Source organism: Belonocnema kinseyi, chromosome 4 (genome assembly GCF_010883055.1).
Source record: "Belonocnema kinseyi isolate 2016_QV_RU_SX_M_011 chromosome 4, B_treatae_v1, whole genome shotgun sequence".
Classification (NCBI taxonomy): domain Eukaryota; kingdom Metazoa; phylum Arthropoda; class Insecta; order Hymenoptera; family Cynipidae; genus Belonocnema; species Belonocnema kinseyi.
Genome location: NC_046660.1, coordinates 97,961,358 through 97,980,794, shown reverse-complemented (window position 1 = coordinate 97,980,794; position 19,437 = coordinate 97,961,358). Strand labels below are relative to the sequence as shown.

The following is a 19,437-nucleotide window of genomic DNA, read 5'->3' as shown; positions in this document are numbered from 1 at the left end:
ACTGTGTAGCAGATCTGATTATTTTTTATAGTTACTTCCGGCAGAAATTCCCTGATTTGTTACTTTTTTTTTAATTATCTGACTCTTGGAAGATTTGAACCTATTAGATTTTTTTACACGTTATGGGCTGCAAATGGGGTACCACAAGGACCTAATCTTGATAAAAGGGTACTTTAGGGACCGATCTCTAATGTCCGAGATGAGGTCTGATATGAGTATAGCTTCAATTTGAATAAAAGTTAAATTAAGATTACACAGGCCGACAAATTTTAAAGCCAGATACCTGACCGAATCCGAACTCAAAATTGCTCATGTACGTCAGGTTTTCAAGATATCCTAACCTAAATGTGCAAAAAACGCGTTTCTTAGCTGTCTTTGAGGTTATGTAACCGAACAAGAAAAATGTCTACCACAAAAGCTAATATGGAATTTGAAAGTACTAATCTTCCCCTTTCAAACCTACTTGGACTTATTAGGATATCTTTATTTTTAACAAAAATATTGTAATTTGAAATTTTTTATTTTAGCTTTTTAACCCATTAACGCTGAGGTGTTCAGATTTATACAACCCATCCTCTATAGCTGACGGTACGATATTTTCTCTTCAAAATATTATCTTAGGGGTTTTCGAGGATGCCCTTTCTATTGCCGGTGTCAGTTTTTTGTTATAACCCCTAGAAGATCCAATATGGCGGTCACAGTTTAGAGCTTTAAAAAAGAACAAAGGATCCCGCACAAAATACCAACAAAAAAGCGTGCAGTCGTTTAGAACCAAACTTTGGACATTGATAAAACAAAAGAAGACGACATGCGCGGAATGCTCCTGCGCAATCTGTGTGCATTCTAATGTTCACATTCGCTGTATGTGCGCGCCGTTCTACGGCGCAGACAGTCTTCGATCCCTAGCTGGCTCACTGAGCTGGCGACGCTTTTATGACGTGTTATGCATAGGTGATGAAATTCGTTTTTTGCTACAAATCTTTTCGTGTTAGAGATCACGTTTGAGTGGCGGGCTAACGGACGGATGTGTAGGTAATTAAATTCTTTTTCTATATGAAATCTGTCTAGCGATTACATTTTGTGTCGAACGTGATTTTTGTATATAGTGAGTTTTAGAATTTCCACGTTACTGTTCATTATAAGAAAAATATGAGTTCAAGAACTCCTTGCTCTAAGAAAGTTAATACGTTTTGTCACGTTTGTGGAAACTACGAAACGGAGAAATACCGTCCATCAATTAATGATTCGATAAAAACGTCATATTTCAACTGTTGTGGGACTTCAGTGAAAAATTTGGATAAACCGTGGGCACCAACCTCAATTTGTCATGCTTGTAGAATAAATTTGTCAAATTGGGAAGTTGAAAGTACCAAGACGCAGACTGTTATTCAACCACCTGTTTGGCGTGAGCCCAACGATCATGATACTGATTGTTACTGTTGCTTATACAAAACAGAAGGTTTTTTTAAAAAGTATTTTGAGAAGATCGTTTACCCTGTTGTAAAAAGTGTTACACCAGCCAAGATTGGTATTAGAAATCACTCTGAAAACAAAAGTGACCGATCAACTCACGAACTCATTAATTTATATAAAATAAACTTATATACGCCAGAGCATTGGCGTCTTTTCATAGATTCGTTTACAGAAAGTCTGAAAACAGTACTATTACATAATGGAAATAAGTACGCTGCAATTCCAGTAGGTCACTCAACTACACTGAAAGAATCTTATGATACTTTCCAATTACTCCTGATAAAAATAAAATACAATGTCCATAATTGGCTTATTTGTGGTGACTTAAAAATGATAAATCTTATAATAGGTTTACAATCAGGAAACATTAAATACCCTTGTTTTCTTTGCCTTTGGGACAGTCGTGCTAGGGATGAACATTGGATAACGGAGAAATGGCCAGACAGATTAGAGTGGACAGTTGGTCAGTATAATGTTGTTTATGAAAGTCTTGTTGACAGAAAGAAAGTATTATTGCCACCACTCCATATAAAACTAGGGTTAACGAAGAACTATTGTATCTAGTATGATAAAGAAATTTGAAAGATTAGGTTGTTTAATGAGTATGAAATTACATTTTCTCAAATCTCATTTGGATTATTTCCCAGAAAATGTTGGAGCATTCAGTGAAGAAATGGGCGAACGCTTTTATCAAGACTTTCACCAAAAAGAGCAACATTATCAAGGTCGATGCAATGTAAGAATGATGGCCGACTATTGCTGGTCTTTGAAAAGAAATGATAATGACGTTACTAGTCATAAACGAAAGTCTCTTCAACGATCGTTTGACATGAAGCGCGAACTTTTCCATAAGAAAGCAAGCAATTAGTTTCAACTTCATTGGACATACAATCGTAAGTCTTGCCTTAACTGGTTGGGCAATCGTATGTCTTGCCTTGACTGACTGGGCGATACAAAGTCTTGCATTTATTGGCCAGGCTATTTAAAGTCTTTCCTTGATTGGCTGGGCAATTTAAAGTCTTTCCTTGATTGGCTGGTCAATCTAAAGTCTTGCCTTAATTGGCCGGAAAATATTAAGTGCTTCCTTGCGTAGCTGGACAATCCCAAGTCTTGCCTTAACTGAATGGGCAATCTTAAGTCTTCCCCTGATTGATTGGGCAATCTAAAGTCTTGCCTCAATTGACTGGAAAATATTAAGTACTTCCTTGCTTAGCTGGACAATCCCAAGTCTTGCCTTAACTGGCTGGGCAATCCTAAGTCTTGCCTTGCCTGGCTGGACGATTCAAAGTATTGTCTTGACTGGCTGGACGATAAAAAGTCTTGCCTTTATTGCCTGGTAAATCCAAAGGCTTGACATAATTGGCTGGGCAATCTAAAGTTTTGCCTTAATTGGCTGAAAAATATTAAGTACTTTCTTGCTTAGCTGGACAATCCCAAGTCCAGCCTTAAGTGGTTGGAAAATACTGAGTCTTGCCTTAGTAAGCTGGAAAATTCTAAGTAAATTTACAATATTAAATGAATCATAATAGTAAATTTTTTTTAAGCCTTAACTGTTTTCCATATTCGCTCTTCTCGGAGTTATAACAAAAAACTGAGCCAATCGAAAAGGAACCCCCGAAAACCCCTCAGATAACATTTTTAAGGGACAATGGCATACCATCTTGGAGTTAACGGGTTAATACGCTAAATTGAAAAATTTAATTTCAAGGATAGCCCACTTGTAGTGTGGAATTCAATTATTTCACGAAATGTAAACGACTAAATTCGCTGCTGCCAGGGTTAGGTGGGTTAGCCTGCTTATGATTTGGTAGGGGTGATTTCTGGGTTTAGGTGGATTAGCAGGTAGGTGGGTTAACCCACTTGTGGCATGGAACTTCATTATTCCAAGAAAAATATGCGACTAAACTTATTGTTTCCAGAGTCAGGTGGGTTAGCATGCTTGCGGCTTGTTAGGGGTGGTTTCTACTCCTAGGAAACGGCTTCTGTAGAAATAAAAAGACACGGGTTTCATATTTTTTATTGTTTTATCAATGTGCAAAGTTTGGTTCCAAACGACTGTACGCTTTTTTGTTGGTATTTTGTGAGGGGTCCTTTGTTCTTTTTTAAAGCCCTAAATTGTGACCGCCATATTGGATCTTCTAGGGGTTATAACAAAAAACTGACACCGGAAATAGAAAGGGCACCCTCGAAAACCCCTGAGATAATATTTTGAAGAAAAAATGTCGTACCTTGAGCAAAAGAGAATACGTTGTATAAATCTGAACACCTCAGAGTTAATGGTTTAAAACTATAAAATAAAAAATTTCAAATTAAAATATTTTGGTGAAAAATAAAGATATCCTAATAAGTTCAAGTAGGTTTGAAAGGGGAAGATTAGTACTTTCAAGTTTGATATTAGCTTTGTGGTAGACATTTTTCTTGTACAATTACATAACCTCAGAGACAGCTAAAAATGCGTTTTTTGCACTTTTAGGTTAGGATATCTTGAAAACCTGACGTACAGGAGCAATTTCGAGTTCAGATTCGGATTCAGCGCATCAAAATGCTTCGGAAATGTTTGGTCTGCTTTCTGGCTTTTGACTTGTCAAATTTTGTCGGCCTGTGTTATCATTAGTATGTACGTAATTCGGATCAGGTACTCACATTGCAGGTCATGGAGAAGCTGGACTGCAGTAAGTATCTTAGCCCGATGTTCCGGTTGATGAATGCGAAGGTAGTCTAAATCCGCAGGTTCCAACTCCCGAAACAGCTCCAGATCCTCGTAACCATTCAGCACGAATACCGGAATGTGTTCCTGTACATCCATTATGCACAACGGGTTAGTTCAACGTAGTTAGTTTGTGCTTTCTGCGAACTTCTAGGTTCACAGCATGCTTTGCGTCTAAAGATCGATTCTAGAAACTTCGAAGTAGCCACGTTGATTGTTTGCTATTCGGTTTTGTGATTAAATTTCTCTATGCCGGCATAAATCTAACCTTCATACATGTTTCGCACGCCTACTAAGTTGCACGATAACACCAATATTCTACTCTCTATTATTAAATTCTCAATCAGGGAAAATACTTGTATCATCACGAAGATTGAAGTACATCAGTAATGTGAGAGGTGGAAGAAAAATTGTCGATCACCTGGTCTAGCAAAACACTTACTTGTTGAGCATAATCCATGTTTATAAATAAAGAAAAGAAATAAGTTTCACTTATAGTGAAACTCTGAGATAGGGTCCCCTGATATAGTTCTTCCAAGCATTAACGGCGCGTCGCAAGTGGGAGTAAAAGGAGCTACGTGGGGTGAGGTTCTGCGATTGGACGGAAATAGAAGTTGAAGTAATGACCAAGAGATTGTGCTACCGTTTTTTTTTATATTTTATGATTTTCAGCCATTTTGGCATCGAGTTGAAATATGGAATTTTTACGAAAATTGCAATTTTCAAAATTATGTTTCCTCGCAATGGCTTGTATATCATTTGAAAACGGTTGTAAAAAATGTCTTACACTCTCATATTCGACGTATTTTTCCCCGCTGAATACAATTATAAAGTCAGATTAAAGTTCTAACCATCAAAAGACGTTTATTTTGACTTCATTTTTAAAAAAAGTAAAAATTGGCTAAAAACAAAACCAAAAAAATTCGCAAAATAATTCTAATTATCGGACAAAACTCGGATTTAAAACTCACATATCTGGCACATTTTTTTCCGCTGAACACGATTATAAATTCAAATCAATATATAAACCATTAAAAGTAGCTATTTTTTACATTCTATTGTTTAAAAAAACGAAAAATTACTGGATATAGAAAAGAAAATTGCATTATACTTAGGTTCTTTACTGAATATATAATTTAAATAATTTTAAGAAGGTAAATTTTTTATTAAAAAGTAATCCTTAAAATGAGTAAAAATGTAAAAAATGTATTATCACTTTAGGATGAGAAAACTTCAAAACTTGCATACACAACAAACAAATGGAAGAAATTAAATTTTTTTCTAAAGTCTATAATATAATCATGCGCACCTATATATTCATACAATTACAAGATATACATTTATACAACTATAGAAAAAACATGAGACTTTAGGAAATTATACATCCAGTAAAAACTAAGTATGATACAAATTTCTTTTCTATTCTCAGTAATTTTTTTTTTAACAATAGAATGTAAAAAGTAGCTATTTACCACGGTGTAAATATTGATTTGACTTCAGAGACATATGCACCGGGAAAAAATACGTCAGATATGTGAGTTTTAAATACGATTTTTGTCCGATAATTATAATTATTTCGCGAATCGTAAAATAATTGTAATTTTTCTACTTTTTAGCCAATTTGTCGCTTTTTTAAATAAGCGTCAAAATAAGCGGCTTTCGATGGTTAAAACGTTGATCTGACTGATTGACTGATTTTTGTAAAAAAATGCCATATTTGAACTCCATGCTAAAGTTTCTGAAAATCATAAAATTAAAAAAATCGGTAGCACAATCTCTTCTTAATTACTTCAACGTCAATTTCCGTCCAAGCCTACAAAACGGCATTCTATCTGAATCATTCCCCACCTCCTCCAGCCATATTGAGTAAAACATGTTGTGTCAAAAATAAAGTGTTTAAAATAAAATAAAAGAGAGTATACCTGTTGACTGCGAGGAAATTTGAAAAAATTGAAATATCATGGAGGATCACTCACATGCGTTACCTGATCTACGCATAGATTTGATATACAAGTGACAGATATAATTGGGTTATAACTATGGATTGGGCAAGTTATTTATGTGATTGAGCCACCATAATGTTTACGTTTTTTTTTAAATTTCCTTTTAATCCAGACGTAAATTCTTTTATTTTATTTATGAAATACATATATTTCGTCTATTATTTTGCCGATAAACACATGTGTTTCGAGGAACAGAATATGGTATATGTTGTATGTGATTCCGGACAGAAACATTTTTAATATAAAACTGATGATGCTTGAATCGAAACGTGCGAAACGTATTTCCTTTTTACATTCTCATTATTTATGATTGAGAAAGTATTAGAATTTTCCGAAATTTCTGTTTGTTAAACAGCCATTTTAGATGAGAATGAGCAAGTAATAGCATTTTCAAAATTTGTCAGACCATTTTTTAAAGATTTAAACATTTTTGTACGTCTAATCTTAGTACTCAGAAAGCGAAAGAATTAAATCGAAATTTCATATTTTGATAGCAAAAAAATAATGAAAAATACAAAATTCTATCTTATTGTCAAATTATGTAAGATGTGAAAAAAGATAAAAAAACAAAAATTGCAATGCCAAAAAATATCTACAAAATTTTTAATAACACATGCACCTAAATAAACTAAGAACTCTTGTCCGCAAACATTTCAAACATTTCTATATTTTTTGGGGTTACTTTTTCAGGTTAGGAAAGACATGCGACCTGAGCGAGTCAACAAAAAAATCCCCGGATTCGAATTCAGTGACCCCAAAAACGCATAGAAATGTTTGTTTTGTTTGGTGGGCAAGACTTTATTATTTTCGTTTGCATGTGTAATCGTTTCTCGATAGGAAGCGTACTTTTTGTTTTATTCGTGAAAATTAACATTGATTTTTTTTAACGAGACAAGCTACGAAAAAAAACTAGTACATAGAAATTGTGCACCTACAACACATCTGAAAATTTTTTATAAACCACTTTTTGAAAGGACGCGCAGTTTTTTGTTTGATCATAAAAATGATATAAAAATGACAAATTTGTGGGAAAACAAGAAAAGGTACGAAAAAAACATTGAGGGATAAAAGTTGTTGACCCAAAAACCAGATACAAATTTGTTATAATTTAAGACATTCTCATCATATATGATTGAGAAAGTATAGAATTGTCCAAATTTGACACATCTTTAAAATTGAGTAAATTTTAATTTTAAATCTTAAAAATACATATTTTTAGATTCCTCATTCACGTATTGAATTAGCTATATTGAATTTAGAAATTCTATTACTATATTTAGATTGAGAGACGCCAAAAGCCTGAAGGTACACATTTCCATAAAATTTAAATATCGAATTGAATTTTTTTATGAAATTTAATTGTTTTGAAAAACATGAAAGAACTACACTCAAGCTCAAATACTTTCAAAGTGGATTATTCTAGCACCAATGAATCGTGTTTGGATAAAAAACTACTTGAAAAAAATTGATCCTATCAAAAGTCGCCCTTATATGGAGAACCACTCGTGTGTCACTTGCAAAAAGATACTTTTACATCATATACATTTTTTTGAACAACTTTTATTAAAATATACTAAGAAGAAGCAATATGATTAACTCTGAAAATGGGAGTTGCAGTAATAATCCAAAATTTATAATAATGAATTGACTAAAAATAAAAGCGTTGGGCGTATATATTGAACATTAAATTTATGTGACACGTTACATTTTTTTCAATATTTACATCCCACAATTTCATTTTAAGATAATCTTATTTTATAATTTTTGTTATTATTTTTTATTGAAACCTCTAGTAAAAAATGTTAATCTTTAATCGGCAAATTAAAATACGACATTATGAACTCCTCGTATTAAAAAACTATAATTGAGCTTGAAACTTATAAGTAAGGTTTCTCATAAACTCAAATAAATTAACAGTTAAAAAATTAAAAAAGTAAGGGAAGAAATATATCTGCTCTCAATGAGCTGATAGCCAGCCCTACATTGTATGGAAGTTAATTGGCGATTTCTTGACCGTAAAGGATTCACTGAAGAACTTAATCTTAAATGCAATCAAAACGAAAGGAGTTTAAAGTATCCAGATTCTGATCAGGGAACGAAAGAGGTAAAAGTGGAAGAAATGATGTAGAAAATAAAAAGAATGCCTGATTAAGCAAGCTGATAGGCCTCGGCAGAACTTTAAAGTTTAAAATATAGCGAGAGATAGAGTTGTGTAGCAAGAAACAAATTATATCCAGCATTTCAATTGTGACTTTGTGAGGTGATGCTGAATATAAGTTATGATTTCCTACCTGGAGGTTCATTCTTTGTAAGAGCTCTTGAACGGATCCGGGTTTCTGTCTGTATCTTTGGCCCCACTTTCCACGCTCCGGTTCACCTCGCCTGGGTATCCTATCGTTTAGAATCTCGACATTTATGAACTTGAAGTGTCCTATTCTGTTATGAACAACGCCTTTCCACAGACCGCTCTTGTTCATTTGCACTACGTCAATGACATCACCTTTCTGGAATGCAATTTTTATTATGTTTTATTTTACTGCACAGGCAAAAAAGGATTAGACTGAAAAATTATATGAAATTTCATTTCATTCATATAGACAATATGGAGTTAAAAGATTCATAAATTAGGTCTTGCAAAGGCAATTTCTTCTCAGTTTACAAAATATATAATCTATTCACAGTTAATTCCCTATGTTTGGGTTCTTATTAAAGATATATCACTATAAAAAATGCAATTTTGTATAAAAATAACTTATATTTAATTATACCTTTTTGACTCGCATCTCCATCATTTTCAGTAAATAACGAAAGTCTAAATCAATTAATTTGGTTTGCAGTAAATTCCATTACATTGAATAGCACTGAAATCGATTTCTATTATCTTTTATTGAATTCAATTGAATGAATTTTTTATCTTTTTTATTGCAGTTAAGTTCAATTAAACGTCCTATTTCCAGAATTCACTTAAAAGTCAGTTACATACCTTTTTAATATACATAAATTTAGCTTCCCTTGATTGGAAATAATAATAGTAGAATTCACTTGAATATAATAAATTGAATGATATTTCACGAAACACTCATAAATTAAACCGAGTTAACATAAATAAAGGTATCAAAGTTTTAAAATTATTTTTCTGAGCACAAAAATATGTTAAACGGAATTTAGTTTAAGTTTTTGTTAAATTTAATTTAACTTAATAGAAAAGTTTAATCAAAATCCATTTAGGGGAACTCACCCTATAATAGATAGGATGTACAGTAGATAATCTTATTTAACTGGAAAATTAGCAAAAATGAACATTGTTTTCATTATTATAACATTTCAGCAAAAATAATATATTTTCTGACATAGCTTCATCAAATCTTTATAATTAATTAACGTGTGAGACCAAAAAATAAATTTTTAACCTGAAAAAAAATTCGCCTTTTTATTTTTTATAGTTTTTGTCGTGATGAAAAATATTGTAAATTATCAGTTATTAAACATCACATAAACTTTAGATGTGTTAAGGAGTTTTTCGAAAAAATATTATTTTTATAATTAAGGTATGTAGTAAAATTCTGCACTGTTCTGTCATCACAAGTCAGTTTAAATGGTACAAAGGTTAACCATCTCGTATCAACTGTAACAATCTTACGAAATAAAAAAGGTTTCAAAACAAGCAAAAAATTTAAACTTTTTTGATTTTTGTAAAATAATCATAGCTTTAACTATTATTTATTTAGTAAATTGATTTCAATTGTAAGTATAATAATGATAAATTATAATGATGGAGAATTAATTATCCTATCATGCACAAGAGCAGCAATGCCAGAAACGATTATCGATTGATGGATAGGTATCAAAATCCCATCCTTCACCAGGACTAGTGAAAATATTTAATACAGCTAATCGACGAATTTCTTTGATATTTTTCTCTAGTAGAATATTCAATTGAATATGGAAGCTTTATTTGAAAAAGAAAATTTGTTCTTTATTTTTTGAAACTGATGCAGTTGAATGCTGTTGTATTTTTTCCCTATTATTTACCGAATTTAATTCCAATGAATTATACTGAATCCAATTGAATTTCGTTGAATCCTATTAAATTTCGTCGATTTTCATTCAATTCATCTCCAGTCGAATTCACTGAAACTTAGTGCATTTGAATTCATGCAACTTAATTTAAATTAATAAATTTATTTCTGGATTCATTATAATGAATTCAAGTGTATGAATTCAAGTGTATCAAGGATTGAAGCAATTAACCGCTCAATCCTAATTTCTGTTAAGATTTTGTTACCAAAAGTCTAGTCAAATTACCTATTGATTTTATTTTTGAATGAAATTTTCCACTGATAAGCGTTATCAGAATTTCTACAATTTCAACCCCAGTTATTTTCCGGTATTTTGCAGGTTCGAAAATTTTTTTTCTGACATTGAATTTGAAAAGTTCAAACTGTTAAAGCTAAAGATTATTTCATTTGATGTAATTAAAACTAAACTGCAAATAACAGTAGCGAAAATCGAACTCTTCTGAATTTTCAACTTTCCAAATTGATGCATATAATTGTAATCTTCTAATCTCGAAAGGATAAATTTTGAAGGCTTAAAAAACATTATTTTACTATGAAACCTTAAAAAAATGAAGTATCAATTTCATTATCATTAATTACATAAACTAAACGTCGCCACTTTCATCGTCATAAAAAATTCCGGTTTATTTTTGTATTTTTCTAGGTTATACGAATAAAATATTTTTTTTTATATCTACAGACCTCGTAGCCAAAAATTAACTGAAAACAAGGGAAAAAAGGGAGATTTTTCACGAAAATAGCGTAATAAAGTTGTCAAAATAAAATTAACATATCGGTTCCATATTGATTTTAATATGAAATGTTTTACATTCCTAACATTTCAAGTCAAAATATATTGAAATTTAAAAAATTCTTTTCAACCAAGAAAGATGAATATTCAACCAAAAAAGATTACTTTTCAACCATAAGTATACACGAATGCTAAACTAAACAACTGAATTTTCGATCAAAGCTATTAAATTTAAAAAAAAATCAGTTGAATTTTCAACAATCAGAAAATTGAATTTCAACCACAAACAGCTGTAGTTTCAACCAAATAGTCGAATTTTTAACTAAAGAGAGTTTCATTTTCTTATTGGGTTTATTTATTTTAGTTCGAATTTTAGGGAAAACTAAGAAAAAGGAGGAAGTTTCTTGAGAAAAGACGAAAAAAGGAATACTTGAACAAAGGGATAAAGTGGGGAATAGGGAAAAGAATTTGATGTTTGTATCTAAAATCTTTAATTTATCGGCTTTTATTACCTGATTAATACTTCTGCATTGATATATTATTTAATATTCGGTACCACTAAGAACGTTTTATTATGTGGTGTCTTTAAAATTTTAAATAACCATGCTTTTTTCAGATTTGAGATTTTTAATTAATAATTAAACAAAATTGCTGGTCAAAGCAAAAGTTTACAGCCTTTCGCCAGTCTAGAGGCCTCTCTGAATAAAAAAAAATGGATGGAGTTGAAAATTGACGCTACAATATTCTTAAGATATTAACAATGATTTCAAGTTAACTCGTTGCAAACTTTAAAGAAGTAACAGGGTACTTTATTGTCTTAGTTTGCCGAACACTATTAGTTCCTAAATAATTGATGAAAAGTTTCGGAAATATTTTATCATGTATTCGATTTTTTAAAGAGACTCTTGTTGTATAGTAAAATGTGTCAAGAAGAGCAACAAGTGAATAAATTGTTGTTAAAAGATGAAAATAATATTATCCAAAAAATGTAAATAAGGAGTGGTCTGAAATAAATATATATATATATATATAAAGTTTGGTGAAATGCGACGAAAAGGGACAAACCTTAAATTTCAGAGCATCTTTGTCATAAGGGCTGGGAGTGTAATCGACCAGAGCCCTAGCCCTGCAGAGAACGGGACCAATGGACGTTGGGCTGATGGCTTCCCTGTCTTCGCAGGATATCGAGCTATGATTGCTTCCAGCCCGCACCAGGGCTTGTGTACTGGAACCGCTTCCGCTTGGAAGACTCTCGACGCTGCTGGCACTGCAAGGAAAAGCTTCGGAGGACGCCCTATCTTGTCGAAGTCTTGATATCTTTTTCTGTACATCTTTTCTCAAATACCTCGCTGTACCTGCGATTCCAGATTTTGAGTCACCATCAAGCAGAGCACTTGCTTCAGACTGGAACGAGTTGATGCTCTAGATAGTATTCAAAAAATTAAATGATCCAGTTAAATTCATTTTTTTTTTTTAGACTTTGACGGCATCAATTGTCGGCCAGGAATTAGCAGCCAAACAATTATTTATGTTGTACGACTGGAATAGATCCACCTATTGTTTTTATGGTAAGAAAATACACAGTATCTCAAAAATGTAAACCAATATTTAAATTCCTGTCTGACCATTGATACTGTAAACGAAGGCTGAATCCCACACTAAAAAGTATGGTTCAGACGTTTAAACATTTTGGACAAATGTTGGAAAATTAGGAATGTTTGAATGCTTCAATTCACAACATTTACGACATTTAAAATTTAAAGCTAGTATTTTATCGATGAAAAATGTTGAAAACTTTTGACCATACTTTAAGTACTTGTAAGGCAATACTCTGATACCTCTACAAATAATTTTTTAATTAAAAGTAATATATTCATGAATGACTTAGAAGTAAAAAAATGTGATGGAATGCAGAAATCATTGGTGCTAATTCGAAGTCATGCAACGATTCCTTCGTTGATGTTCGACAAAATCATATACAAGTAGAAAATACCGAGTATTTCAGTTCGACAATCTCTCAAATACAATAGCGTTGATTTTTCGGTGGGAAATGTGAGAATCACTGTTAACGAATGTGTTCCAATGTCATGTAAACTTGTTTCAGTTTTTGTTCAGCAAAATATACTATTCTGTCTACGATCAGGCACATGCACTACAGTAAAAGAACAAGCCTATATGTTTCTATAAGGTACACAGATAAACTAAAGTTATCCAATCAGATGATTTATATGAATTTTCTCTATTCATAAACATTTTTTATGTTTTATTATCATTCATTTCTTTATATTTTCTTACTGAAAATTTCACACTAAAAACATCCATTTTGAACTCAACTTTTCTGTAGGCAATTGGAGTTTCAGCCAGGGAGACTTTTAAGGAAAATAAACAAAGAATTTCAAATAAAAATATACATAGTTAAAGCTTTTGTTAGCAAACTCTACACAAAATTTAAGGGAGATTACGATATCCCTGGCGGCAACGTTTTAATTCAGATTCCTATAGGATGTTTTTAGAGACACACGAATCTGAAATTTTTTAATCGATATCATTTTTATGCTAAAAGTATGGATCTTTTTGTTTTAATTTACATAATTTCTTAATATGGATTTAGATAGGATTTTTTCAAGGAACACGAATTTGAAAATTTTGAATCCGTATCTCGATTAATTTCGATATATTAAAATTTGTATATTAAAATTATTCTCAAGAGTGTAGAAAGCTTTCGAGACCCCCCCCCCCCCGTAATTTCACCTCTGATATTATACCGCTTCTTTAGGGGAAATTTTGATTGACGAGCACCACCTCCCATTTACACTCTCCTCCTTTTAAGCCCCACCATCCCATTTTTATAACTTTTCTTTTTTTATAACTTTTCAGGGGTATTGTGACATCGATAGAGTACCTTTGGCGATATCCACCACTCAGTCATTCATATCTCTCTTTCCAGAGACCCCCCTTTTTTTACACTACTTCTCTAGGGGAAAACAACATCGGCAACACCAAACCCCCAGCCACACAATTTATTCCTTCCAGGCCTCCTCCGATTTTTATATCCGTTTTCGGGGTCAGAGAGACTTCGACGTCACCCATTCTCTAGCCACCCACCTTTTATATTGCATCACATAGTAGGTAGTAAATTATGTGTCATGCATTTCTGATCTCGGCAAAAGGATTAAACGTAAGGAGAGCGGGCTTATGCCCATCTGACAGAACCGACAGGGACAAGACAGAATAAATAACTTTATATCTTCTATTTTTAAACAAGTTGATTATTTATTTAACATAATTATGTAAGTGAGGATACAAATACGAAAAAATTATTCTTTTTCTTGCAAAATGTGATTAACATTTTATATTAAATAATTTTAAATCATGGTAATAAAAAAGGGAATAATTCAATTTGTACATGCCATTGAAGAAATAAGAACAAAACATCAATAAAAAAAAACACAAATAGGGATCCTCCAAATCGTATGGGATTTTGAATTTTTCTAATTTGCTATCTAGAGAGGTGCTGCTTAGGTAGACTGCATGTTTAATTTTATTTCATTTTAAGCAAACTGTGGAGGTTGCTTAACCTTTTTGTTAATATTTATATGATAATATCTCGAGGTCAAATTAGAATAATAATTTAAGGCTGTTTGATTCGTTTTTGTCGTGAAAGATTCCCTACCGAAATCAATGTTAAGAAATTATGTGAACTGAAAAAAGGAAAAAAGCGATATCTCACAACTGTTCCAGATATCGATTTAAAAGTGTCATATTCGTGTTTTTCGCCAAAAATCCTACAAGAATCTATATAAGATTCTATAAACAGTTTTATTTCACATTTAATAATGTTAAAAGAAACAAGGTGAACATTTTCTTTCTTCAATCAATTTTTGGATCATATGTTATGTACTGTTAGGATTTCGTTGCATACATCGAAAAGCTTTTCAGATCAGAAGAAAAATGTAATTAAATTCCTCCACTCACCCATTTAAGACGCTTCAATATTATGTCCTAAAAAACTCAATAATTTTGACCTTGCAGAAAATTCTAATTGAGTATACAATGCTGTAACAATATGACGACTTATTTAAATAAAGTCAATGTTTTCTCCAAAAGATTTCCCGATGTTTACAAATAAAACACTCGGAGGGACTTAAATCAATATTTGTCCAGTCAACATTCACTGTATTTTATCTTCTTTCTTTGGCAACTATTTTAAATCGGTGAGTGAAGGATCTTGAGAGCTGGTTTACAGAGGATGCTATGGAAACTATGGGATTTCTGGGTGAGAGTACGCGGGGAAAAAGCGATAGATGCATGAAAGTATTGTTTGAATGAGGATTGTGATGACGTACTGTGTGAATAGCAGCGGAGTGTTGGCTCTCTAATTCTTCTTGATCCTCGTAGTCGCTGCTCTGGCTGGGTGACAACCCTTCCTCACCGCTACTCCGGCTCTAAAATCGACACTCCGTAAGTCGGAGAAAGATCTGACTACGTGGGAAGCGAATTGGAAATAAACAGCCTTAGCGGGTCGCTGAAATTGCTTTCGTGCTGAGCGAGACGAAAATTCTATATTCCAAGATATTCTAAATTTCAATGATATAACTTCTCTCAACATACCTTTTATCTACAAAGGTAGAAAAGGATTTTCATAAAAGATGCATGTATTCATTTCTGCAAACCGGCAAGAGACCCACTCCATCCAAAACGAATATATCTTCTCAAAAAAATTCATATGCGGGAAATAAATTCCTTTGGTATGTTTCCGAAGTACTGAGCTGAATTATTGTATGTTAAAAACTTCTATTAGGACTATGTATTCAGTAAGATATTTTTCAAAATATTTACCTAGGAATTTGCTTTTTCCAGAGAATTTCTTTCAGAGAATAAAAATGAATCTAATTATAATATTAATCAGAACGAGTGACGCTAAAATAGGCTGTTTTTAGCCTTTTTTTTAATCTCGCAATCGACCTGGGGGAAAAAATAAAAACATTTTATAGGTATCAAATTACTCGTCATTGAAAACCAAAGTGAGCATCACTTTTTGTTTTTAGAAAATTTCAAAAAATTATCCCCATGTAGGGGTTGACAAGACCCCGAAAAATTAAAAAATAGGAAATACCTCTTGTCAATCAAGAAAATACGTGATTTTATTTTTGTAAAGTTTATTTTATAGAAAAAATACAAAGGAAAATAATTTTATAATTAGTGGTATTGCCTATTTTTAATTCTTTGGGGTCTTCTTAACCCCTAAATAAGGGCAATTTTTTAAAAATATCAAAAACAAAAAAGCGATGCTCATTTTGGTTTTCAAGGATGAGTAATTTGATACCTGCAAGATATTTTTATGTTTTTTCCCCAGGTCACTAGGGAGGTAAAAATAGGCTAACTTTGGCGTTACTCTTTGTAACTCTTGTTACTCTTTGTAAACATGATTAGAAATTCCAAAATGCTTCTACCATTACAAAGGCTTTCTTAAACCCCTCTCAAGGCAATCAGGTGTTGGTTTTAAGAGGATCTTCCTGGTGTACCCAATGTACAGAGTGCGGTATAAATAGTAGTACATATATTAAAAATAACTATTGTGTTATGTTAAAATAATGAGCAAAACGTGCAGTAACAACGAGGGTTATATGTAGATAATTAATCGTAAAAGAAAAGTTAACTTGTTATTTTAGAGGGTAGTTAAATAATATAGCAGTTTGGTAGCATGAGATAGGTTAGCGATATATTGAATAATGGTGTGTTTGTGAGAGTAGCTTCTTTGTCAGTAGCTGTGTTCAGTGGTGCATTTGAGGAGAGTTGAGTGAAAGCCCTCCTGGCGATACGCTATAATTTTAATCATTATACGGGACATTAAGCTACCCACTAGCTATTCAGTTATATAGCTATTTGCTAACTTCGTATGCAGTAATGAAAGTTTCCGATAATATAGTGCTTGGTAAGTGTAATTCGAAAAGTAGCGGAAAATTATTTATAATTATTAAATATCACGGATCCCCAAAATTTTTGGGAATTTAGATTAGACTCTTTTGTAGATAGTTCAGGTTTCGAAAGTATCTTGGTAACATTGATTTTTTTAGTCTTAATTAATTTTTTTGTAGAGGTTTTAATTTACACGCAAAAAGAGAAACCAAATCCGATATTCTGAGGATGGGGAAGGTTTTGCTTGTTTCTCAAGATGGCCTAGAGTTTAAAGTGGATTCCGAACAATCAAAACTTCGGTATATGAGATAAACAAATGCCACTGTTACCTGGTTAAAGGGATAGATTCTTCGGTCTTGAATTAGAAACCAAGAAACTCAGCTAAAAATGATGGCCTTTCTTAAATTTTATGTCATTTTTACACAGGAAAACACATTTTTTTAGCAAATATAATTTAAAAAATAGATAAATAAAAATCTGTCATTTTCTTATCTTTCTGGGTTGTCAAACATTTTTCCCCGCCAATATATATATATATATATATATATAGCTTGTATATAATTGCTCAAATTTGAATCGTTTTAAATTGTTTTTAATTTAAGTGGATAACAATTGTGGAATCTCAAACTGAAAGGCCCAGCAGTTACAAAATGTATGGGTTTGAAGCGTTTCAAATAAATAAAATATCTTAATTAAACAATTTGGAATTGCGAAGCCTGAACATAAATAAAAATTGAAGAACTTTTATATTCAGGCGTGCAATATACAAGCGTTGAAGTTTGAAATTTGAAGTGCTTTTAGAATTAAGCAATATCAAACTTTAACATTTCAAATTATTAAATTTATGCTTTCATAATTGTTTAATTTTCAAATGAGGAAAATCGAAATCTGACAATATCAAAATTAAGCTTTAATATTATATTGCAGGCACATTTCCAAAACAAAGGAAATGTTCCAATTTACAAATTTTTCGTTTAACAGCACCTAATATTTAAAAAGATCTAATTCAAAACCATCATAATTAACAATTTACGGCTGATACTGCTGGTTCAAAATTTAAGTACTTAACTACGTAGTAACTTCAAATTGGAAGCTTGAAACATTAAAAAACCCCATAAAAACATTAAAAACTGCACGTTTTCAAGCTTTATTTCTTCTATTGTACCAATAAAAAAGGGAATGAATTTTTAAAATGGAAGCTTAAAAAAATGAAATATTGTAGAACTTCGAAATCAAAACTGATTTATTTTTTACTTGACAATGTTCCAAGCCCAATTAATTTAAAATTGGGTAGGCAGTCCATCCTAAAACCACAGAATCATTTGCAACTCGAATGTGTTATTTTTCTAAGTGTCTAAAACGACACGTATCTGACAGATTTTCCGAATTTTTTTTTAAACTTTTTAGTATCACAATTTAAAATACTGAAAACTTAAAAAAATTAAAAATTAAAAAACGAGATGGTGGCGGTATTTTTGAAAATATTAAAAGTCAATCTAATCAAAAACAATACTATTTTTTCTGGATTTTTTTTCTAGATTCGTCCTAATGCTTCTAATGATATTCTGCTCTGTCTCCACATTTCGGAGTGAAGGGAGAACTTATTTGTATAAAATTCTTTAAAAAAATTTTTTTTCAACAATACAATTTTATGTTTTCTCCAAGGCGCGACACAGAGCAGACTAACATTGAATTAACTTTTTATACTTCAAAAAATCGGAGAAAACAGTCGGTTTATTGAGTAAATTGACTTTGAATATTTTCAGAAAGACTGTAGCCATTTATCACTTTTGAACATTTTAGAAACTTTCCAACGCATTTCAGAAGAGGGCGAGCACGTCTGTCAGAATCAGACAGAGAAAGTGAAATACCTATATTAGATTCAACAGTATGACCGTTTTTAACAAAAATGTTGATCATATCATGATAATCCGCATTTAAAAAACAAATACTATACCCATAACTTTGTTAATAAAACTTTTCGGCAACTCGGTAAAATTTTGATCAGTGAGATACCCTTTGAATAATAACATATCTGAGTGTCAAATTATTCTGTTACTTGAGCATAGACTGCTGGTCCTATTTGATAGAAAGGGGGAGGGTCGGTAAGGCCGGTTTTTGGCCTAATTTATTTTTGGACCTGAAGCGATAGAGTTCAACGGATGCCAGATTCGTAATTAGCGACTCCAAAAACCTATAACGTATTTTTTGGATTTTTTTACCGTTTTCTCTCGATTTGACCTTCCAATGACCTTGAACCTGACGCGATAAAAGTCAAAGGACGCCAGATTTGTATTCGGGGACCCCGAAAACCATAGTAAACCCGAGCTAACCTCAGAATACATTTTTAAGAGTGTCAAATCTCTCGAAAATACAGTTGGTGGGTAGTGGTGTTTCCTATATTTGTAGGAGGTGGGGGTGGCTGGGGGGCGGAGGGTAGTCCGTTTAGCGTGCAATCGACTCGGGATACTTATAAGATACTACCATGATTTTTTCAGATTTTTTGGTCCAAAAATAAATTAGGCC

The 19,437-nt window shown here is 32.1% G+C and overlaps 1 protein-coding gene across 1 annotated transcript in view; it reads right to left on the bottom strand.

The window, feature by feature from the left end:
* Window positions 1-19,437, bottom strand: part of LOC117171200 (SAM and SH3 domain-containing protein 1-like) — a 574,484-nt gene that overhangs the window by 8,056 nt on the left and 546,991 nt on the right. Inside the window, exons 9-12 of the mRNA XM_033358281.1 lie at window positions 15,339-15,437; window positions 12,058-12,414; window positions 8,475-8,687; window positions 4,117-4,267 (exon numbers count right to left, since the gene is read on the bottom strand). Coding sequence (XP_033214172.1) covers window positions 4,117-4,267; window positions 8,475-8,687; window positions 12,058-12,414; window positions 15,339-15,437 — 820 coding nt within the window. The remainder of the gene's footprint in view (window positions 1-4,116; window positions 4,268-8,474; window positions 8,688-12,057; window positions 12,415-15,338; window positions 15,438-19,437) is intronic.